The 9,017-nt window shown below is 38.8% G+C and overlaps 1 protein-coding gene across 1 annotated transcript; it reads left to right on the top strand.

Annotated features, from left to right (window-relative positions):
• The first annotated feature begins 2,006 nt into the window (after positions 1-2,006).
• LOC308411906 (hsp90 co-chaperone Cdc37-like) lies at positions 2,007-7,789 on the top strand. Its single transcript, XM_080905957.1, has 8 exons — positions 2,007-2,370; positions 2,587-2,868; positions 3,835-3,937; positions 4,025-4,140; positions 4,241-4,363; positions 5,623-5,805; positions 5,890-5,961; positions 6,167-7,789. Exons 1-8 carry the CDS (start codon positions 2,263-2,265, stop codon positions 6,317-6,319), a joined length of 1,140 nt encoding a protein of 379 aa, XP_080762083.1. The 5' UTR covers positions 2,007-2,262; the 3' UTR covers positions 6,320-7,789.
• Positions 7,790-9,017: the final 1,228 nt, after the last annotated feature.

Raw genomic sequence — 9,017 nt, 5'->3', positions numbered from 1 at the left:
ATATGATAATATAAATGCTTGAATATTTTTTGGGAATGACTGTTCTTCATCTTATTCTTCCTCCTGTGCCTCACATAATTTCCACCACCCTTTGAGCCATCTTAGCAGGCCAAAGTGGCTTTATATCTTATATCTAGATTTTAAGAAATGACATCTGTGCTGTAATTGTGATTAATGTCTGCTTGCGGTTCTTGACGTACGAATGCAAGTGAATCACTGTGCAGAAATTAGTTTCTTAAGGCTTTAAGCTTTAGTCTCTTAACTTATAGCTTTAATAGAATTATACATGTAAAAGTAAAGAGTGTTGATAAAGGTTTATACATTCAGACCAATCAAATGTATAGCCAAAGACATATATACGGCAATAAAATAAGAAAAAAATCAAGAAATGCAGGCTTTCGATCTTTTGATATAGCGATGTTGAATGTTTTCAGTTCATATGTTCAACAGGTTGGATGCCAGTTAGAAAAGAATGAGGAATCCTGGATTAAGTTGGATGAAGTGGTGGAGAGTGGCAACTGAAGCAGCGTTCAATGGATATGTAGGTTAAAAGTTGGTCAGAGGTTTTGGGTTAAGGAAAGAAATGTGAAAGCACTGATGGTAGTGGGTCAAGAAGAGGGTGGCATAAGAATGGAGCAAGCAAACATGTTGAAGGTGTAATCTGAAAGAGACAGGAACCTGCTCAGTGGTTTCAGGGGAGAATGGAACTGGGCAGTATTAGATGGTAGTCTGTAAGATGAGTCTGGACATCAAAAAGAGGAAGCAATTGAAGGCAGAGATAATTACTGAATGGTGGAGGTTGAGGAAGGAAGAATGCTGTGCAGAGTTCAGGGAAGAGTTGAGGCCAGCTCATGGTAATAGTGAGGAGTCATCAGATGACTGGGAAAGTACAGCTGTAGTGGTGAGGGAAACTGACAAGAACATATTTCATACTTAATGTCGAAATGAAAAAATACGGGAAAGCATTCAAAGGAAGTTAGCAAAGACAAGGTAATATAGTAAGGGAAATAAAGAATGTAGATATGAGTACTGTTAAGCAAGGTCTACAGCAAAGGAAAAGGCTTATAGTGAGATGCATCTGAGAATGGACATTGAGAAAGGAGAAAAAGACTTCTTCTATCAGCTAGGCAGAGCCCTCAACCTTGAAAGGATGTGCAGCAGTTCAGGGTGATTAATGATAAAGACAGAAATGTACTAACAAGTAAAGGGGGCTTGGAAGGTGGAAGGAGTACTTTGAGGAGCTGATTAATGTGAAAAATGAGTGGGTGAGGGAGGATGCATGAAGGACAGGAGGACAGTTGGTGAATCAGGAAGTGCAAGGGATTCGGAAGGAGAAAGTGAGGGCAGGTGTGGTGAGGAAGAGTGAAAAGTGGCTAGTATAGATGGTTTCTCTATACCTGTTGGAGATGAGCAGTGGACTTTTTACCCAAATTGTTTACCTGCACCAATATTCAAGAGTGAAGATGGTGTGCAGAATCGCAGTGCCTACAATAGATGAAGGTGAAAATAGATGGGCATGATTAGAGGAGGAATAATGATATAGAGAACACGTAATGTTGAAGATGGACCTAGTGGGCAGGAAGGAAAGAGGAAGACTACATAGAAGTTTAATAGATGTAGTGAAGAAGGACACGCAGATGGATGATGATGATGTTAGGGATAGGATGAGATGGAGACAGATGATTCCCTGTGGCAATCAGAAGATGTGGGGTTCCTATTTTTCATTAATTGAAGTCATTTTAAATTAAATTATTTAAGTCTCTATACTTTAGGTATTATAACATATTAAGACTAAACAAATACATAATTATTCTTTACCTTTACACTTCATTTTTGTTCCGACAAATTTAAAAAGATGATGTTTTGAAGAGAAGTTACAGCGAGTCATTTATTTTATTTTTACTTTATTTTATTTTATTTATCTAGTCGAAGTACAAGGAAAGGAACAGCACTCTTGTGTTTCCGGCGTCGTCCTGTTGACGCAATGACGCGATGACGTCAAACGGAAATCTGTAGCTCCAATTCTTTCTAGAATTCTGTAGCACTCTCTAGCCCGCTGTCTTCAGGGATGTTCATCTGAGTTTGTCTACATCTAATACAGCAAGAAGCTCTTCTAAAGAAACAAATACGTATTTCTGCGCTGTGCGGCGATCTTGCGGTCTGTCCTTGTTTCAATCAAACTTGTTAGCTTCTCATAGCTCGCGAACTTAGCTGAAGCCTATTGTAAGCTAACGGTGTTAGCTTTGGGGTCTTGGTGTCAGGATGTCCAGGATAGATTACAGCGTGTGGGACCACATTGAGGTGTCGGACGATGAGGATGACATCCATCCAAACATCGACACACCCAGTCTCTTCAGATGGAGACACCAGGTATACCAACAAGCCACGCATGGTTACAATTAAGATGCTACACATGAAGTAAAAGTGATGCATATTTGACCTGAACTGTTAGCTGACCTCGTGTGTTTACTTTGGTTCTGTGTTCACTTTTAACATGAATATAGGAATGTTTAACTTTTTGCAACTAAATCCACATTTGGAAAAAAGAAAAAAACAAGTAGTAAAGATTTTATATTTTGACCTCAGGCTCGTGTGGAGCGGATGGAGGAATTTCAGAAGAAAGGTGAAGAACTAAACAAGGGACTGTCCGAGTGCAGACGCAAGCTGGCAGACACACAGAAGAAAATCAAGGAGCTAACCATTTCAACATCAGAGGATGCCAAAGCAGAGTTGAGCAAAGTCCAGGCTGAGGAGAAGAAAATGAAAAAAGAGGAACGGGATTGGGAGAGAAAGGTGGGAGACTACCAACGGGAGGAGAAGAAGATGCCGTGGAATGTAGACACGCTCAGCAAGGATGGGTTCAGCAAGGTGAGGTAGAGTAAGTGGAGCTTAAAAAGCACTACAGGTTTTACATCGCACATCATTTATTACACTCTTTTTTTTCTAAAGTATTTTCAGGAAAACAAACGCTAACAAAACTGTTGTCTTTTCTCCATATTTCATCTTTTAACTTCTGCAATTGTTTGTTTGAGCCTGACATCCAAGGGAAAAATTGGCCGAAAACATGATCACCACATGTCCCCCACAACAGAGCCATTAGATCCCCTCAAAAGTTCAACACCTTGTTCACCTTGCTTTATCATCCATTCAACTCGTATGCCACTGTGCCCATCTGTCCTGCTTTAGAATAAAATGTGTGAAAGGACATGGTACTTCAGATGTGGCATCAGCTGCCATCACCTGCACTGATCCTTGGCTCAAAGCTGGAAGTATCACCAGTTACTTAAGAGAAGACATTAGACTGAAGGAAATAGGGAAAGGGCACACATACAGAGTCGACTTTTCTGTTTCAACATTTACAGTTGATTTAGAGTTCTGTGTTGAATCTTTGCAGATCCTACAAAGTAACCTCCACAAGGATCCAATACTCTCGCCAGCATTCATGCTTGTGCGTAGTGTTAATTACCTGGTCCTGTCTCAGTGTTTTATATGCAGAGTTAGCCATGATGGAAACAAATAAAACCGTGAAACAGTTGCTGATAGATTGAGCAAGTATTAAAAAAAAGTAGCCAGAAATGCAGAGGAGGAATTGACAGTACTAAACAGGCCAATACAACTGTTGTTGTTACGACATACCTACAGTATAGATTCAATGTAGAAGTCTACATCTACTCTCATTCTTTGACTTTGTAACACATTGAAGTCTTTTCTTGCAATTTTCAGATATGGGTTTATTAATATTGACATCTCTAACTTGTATGCAATGACATTCTTTCTGTAGAACTCAGAGACATTGTCGTTAACGAGTCCATTCTTCCACTGTCCTTTTCATAGAGTATTGTTAATGTCAAACCTGAAACTGAAGAGACCGAAGAAGAGAAGGAGCAAAAGCACAAAACATTCGTGGAGAAATATGAGAAAGAGATCAAACATTTCGGTAAGCACTCGCATGCATCAGTATTTACTCTCGTTACAAGGTACTGGTGAGAGTAGAGATGCTTCTTCATTACTCTCGTTACTGCAGGCATGTTGCGACGTTGGGATGACAGCCAGAAGTACCTCTCTGACCATCCTCATCTGGTATGCGAAGAGACCGCCAACTACCTGGTGATCATGTGCATCGACCTTGAAGTTGAGGAGGTAAGTAATACAAACAGAGCTTGTTTGTCATGAATTCCTTCTGCACGTGACCATACTCCATCTAAATATTAAGCTGTAAAAACGCTTCTTCCTCCTGCAGAAACACGCATTGATGGAGCAAGTGGCTCATCAGACCATCGTCATGCAGTTCATTCTGGAGCTTGCCAAAAGCCTCAAAGTTGACCCCCGTGGATGCTTTCGCCAGTTTTTTGCAAAGATTAAGGTAACTAGTTTTAGTTTAGCTTCTATTAGTTTTGGTCTTTTTAATTATTATTGTATGGAAAGTAAATGTCAGAGTAAAGGTTTGGGAGCATCAGTACAGGCATTGCAATTTGGATTTGGATCTTATAACTTATTCAGTGACCTAAATATGGGGTGGAGTTCAGAGACCTGGTATTAAATTGAGCTCAAGGCTAAATTATTAAAGATGATGGCATTGGCATGGTTTGGTTCCAAGGTATTTAAGAAAACTGTTTCCTATTTGCATAAATGTTTCCGTGAACGTTTTACCTCACCACGTCTGTTTTATTTGTCTTTCTGAGTTTGTTAGCAAGTCAGGCAGAGAGCTCTTTCTTCCACACTTTGCAGTGGCATGCAAGCCAAGCTCCTGTTCTTATGGCAGGAGCTTAGAGAAGTTAAGGTTAAAAAGTTTGGTTACACTTTACTGGAGATTTACCTGGCAATGGTCACAACCACATATCCAAAAAGACTTGGCAGAAAAATGCAAGTTCTCAGACGACTAGCTTTAGTTTATCTTTGCCTAGGTTAGGTATTCACTGTTCACTAAAGTTTTACAGAGGGATGGATTTAGGTTGATTCTGTTCATCTTGATTCAAAGTTTTCTGTGGGACAAACGCTTCATCGGTCATCTGAGTGGTTAATTTGTCTATTAGTGATGAAACATTTCTTCCGCTGGCAAAGTTGCATCCAGATGAACAGATTCAGCTTTCTGGGATTTGCTTATTGTCGAAGATGTATTAAAAAATCCAGTCAAAAAAATTCTTTCTGTCTAAATTTTTGTATTAAAAGAAGTGGAGAACAGTAACATTGATCATCACCTGAACTCTGCAAATGTAGAGAACCGGTTCCTAACCTTTGACAGATTCCTCTGAGTTCACAATGTTGAATCCCGATCTGTCGTTATCCCCCTTGTTTTCAGAAACACAGTCTAACCTATAATCCTTCTGTTTTGAAAGCTTGACAGATGTATGCAAATGCAGGTTTACTTAACTAAACCGTTTTTTTCGTTGCTGTTTTTTTTAGTTCATAATAATAATTTCGGTCTGGTGCACCAGGGGATTGTGGAGTGGTTTTATTTTGGGGTTTTTTGTTTTTGTTTTTGTTTTTTTGCATCTAGACCTGTTGTACAGGAACTAAATTTAGTCCTCAGTGTACAGTGCACAGTTTCCGTAAACGGTCTCTGACATGGGGAAACCCTCGTACTAATTGTGTGCATACGTGTGCATACATGTGCCTTATCAGACAGCAGATCAGCAGTACCAGGAAGCTTTCAATGATGAACTGGAGTCATTCAAGGAGCGCGTTCGGGGAAGGGCGAAGATCCGGATAGAAAAGGCTATGAAGGAATATGAGGAAGAGGAACGACAGAAGCGCATTGGACCTGGAGGGCTCGATCCCGTTGAAGTGTATGAGTCACTTCCAACTGTAAGTTTTCAGCATAATTGAGCACATTCCTTTGTTTTCGTTCTCTTGAATGGCGTGTTTCACAGATTGCATTGGTAATTGCAGGAGATGCAGAAATGCTTTGATGAGAAGGACATCCAAATGCTGCAAGAGGTTATTAGCAAAATGGATCCAACGGTAGGTTGTTTGGTGTTGTCGTGCAGGTTTATTACTGTGAAGCACTTTTTTTATAATGTGAAAAGTGCTATATAAATAAATTGATTTGATTAGATTATAGTTTTTCTCATCGGAGTCTGTTTAAATGTAAAAATGTATGTATATCTTTTTTAAAACATCCTAGCTTTACTCTGTTCATAAATGTGATTCGTTCTACATGATTTAGGTGGCAAAGGCTCACATGAAGAGGTGCATAGACTCTGGGCTCTGGGTACCCAACGCCAAGGGAGACGACGGGGAAGAAAAAGGGGACGAAAAAGACGACGAGCCCACCTACGAAGAGATCCAACACGAGAAGGAAGAAGCCAAAAAGGAATGACCACATCTGAATTGTGATTTGTTTTTATTTTTTTGGCAAATGTTACCCCACTGTATTTCAACTTCACTATGTGTATGTTTAGTTTGCCAACCAATGACACAACTTCTCAAAAATATTTAGCTGACATTTAAGGGATTAGTGTTCACCTAACTCCACAGCAACATTACGTGAACAACTGCTGCCTGGAAAAGAAACTGCCGCTTGTGTGTGTGTCTTATTTGTTTGGATCTCACTGAAGTTTTGTTCTTTGAGTTATTCGTAGCGCAGACATGCGTTGGCTGCTTTGTTTGTGTTGGTCATGATGATTTTGTACTTTTCAAATTCCAATTTTTCTTTGAGATTTTTGGCTTGAGCAGCCAGTGTATTATTTTCCCAAATTGCATTTTCTACAAACTTACTAATCTAAACGTTCACTCCTTGAGACAAAGCGTTTGTGGTTGTTTTGAATGTATGGGTGAGATCAGAGAGGGCAAACATGTGAATCAAAAGCAGATGAGACCTGTAGTGGTGTTAACCCTGATGACTTTGTTGTCATTTTTAGTACGTCACAAACATGAAGACGATGACTACAACAATCACGACTTTAAAAAACAAAGCTTTTCATTTCAGGACACACTGGCTGCACATACTGTAACTAATTTACAGCCTGACGAAAAGGAGTTAAAAGTTCCTCAGGTTTAGCATTTCGTTATGGGGGCAATTGACAGATCATATGTTCTAATAGTGAAATTTGCACAGTAGTGCGTGCCAGTTAGGCGTGTTTGGAATCTACATTCACTTTCTGTGCTGTCATTTTGAAGGTGATTAGTACTTGGGCTTTTGCATGATGTCAGAACTTGTTTTACAAATAAACTAATTGCAATGGCTTATAAAAGGCATTTTTGACTGTCTTGGACATTAATAAATGAAACTGCTCAATGGATATATGAGCAAACTATTAACCCCAACAAATATTTATTTTTCATTGAAAGCTAATTTTAAGCTTGGGCAAAAATAACTTGAATGAATACAGAATGCATTTCTTAAACAATGATTTCATTTTTTAAGGGAAAAACCTACTAGGCCCCGTGAAAGCGAAATTGCCTGCTCTTGTTAAATGATGAGTTGATTGTGATTAACTGCATTTTTGGGGGGGGGCTGAGTTTCATTACTCCCTGACCTGTTGAATTGAGAGCTCCCTTATATAGAACCTGTCTGACAAACAGCAACACGTCATACCACGATGTGAAGAAACTTGAGAACAGATAAGAAGAAGTCATTGACACATATCAATCTGGAAAGGGTTACAAAACCATAAGGCTTTGGGACTCCAGCGAACAACAGTGATAGTCATTCCCACAAACCCACAAAGAAGTTCCCACAAAGAAGTGCAGGCCTCTCTTGTCTCAGCGAAGATCAAAGTTTATGATAAAAATGTTTTGTAGGTTTTTTTCCATATTTTTTGGACTGATTAAACAGAAGTCAAACATCTTGGAAGGCTTGTATTGATTTACATCTGGTGTAACTACATCAGGTGTATATAATGATGTAATTACATCAGTCAAAAAGTAGAATCTGCAATTAGTTTTTGGTAAAGTGACCTTTACATATCCTTTATTTATCCAAATAAAAAGCCTCAGTTGCATTAATAATATCTTTTTCTAAAGGATCGGCCCAAGAAGGCAGCAGAAATTGTCACAGGTATAACAGTTCTATAAAGATAGTTAAAGTGGGCAAAAAGGGCTGAATTGATTATAATATAGGTCCAATAAGAGAGAGCCATAAAGATACCTGCAAAATGAGTCAGTTCTTTATTTTATATACAACCCCATCATAAATCCTGTTGACTATAGCCTATTTACTAAAATCACATATGAAAAACAAAATAAAAATAAAAATCCAGCATTCTTGAAAGAAAAAAACATCAAACAAACTTGCTTTTTCCTTCCTGCACAATCTGCTGATTTCAGTTTGTGTGTGAGTTCAGTTTGTGCCGACCTCAGCCCAGCAGCCCGACGCAGGAAACCAAGGCAGTGATGACAAGTGCTGTGCAATACAGCAAATTTTGGTATCCAATACCAAGTAAATACAGGGTTTCCTATAACAATACCAATACTGAAACCTTTAACTTATAAATGCAACTTATATGGTGGGGGGAAGTTTGTCATATCTTATGACTTATTAGATGACTCATCATCAGTTCACAAATTCTCAACATATTTTAATGACCACTAAATCACTGTGATTTAAGATGTCGGCTTCTTGTTATAAATGTGTTCTTTAAATAAAACATTTCATACTGTATGTTGGAGGGATATTTTTTATTTCCAAAAAAAAACAAAAAATACTGAAGTTAGTGGATAAATTCAGTATGTTTTGATCTGATGCTAATACCAGCATTGGCATGAATACTATGGTACTTGGGTCGATCCCCTCTGATGAGCAGATGAGCAGCAGATGTAATGGCCACAGGAGGACTGGGGGGCCATCACAAAGAAGTTAATTATTTTGGCAGATGTTTACTTTGCGCAAGACACATGGGTAGATAGTTGCACAGTGTTTTTCAACTTAAAACACTTAATAAATCAGTTAATAGACTTTTATTTCAGTTGTGTTTTGAGGTCTTGTGTAGAGCTGTATTTCAAGCTTTCAAAGAAAGCTTTAATGCCACATCAAGAAGTTTAGGCATGCCATTATGATGTTCCTAAATCGTGGGTGT

Source organism: Rhamphochromis sp. 'chilingali', assembly GCF_963969265.1.
Source record: "Rhamphochromis sp. 'chilingali' genome assembly, chromosome: 15".
Taxonomy (NCBI): Eukaryota; Metazoa; Chordata; class Actinopteri; order Cichliformes; family Cichlidae; genus Rhamphochromis; species Rhamphochromis sp. 'chilingali'.
Note: the sequence above shows the minus strand (reverse complement) of the source record. Positions and strands in the feature narration are given on the sequence as shown.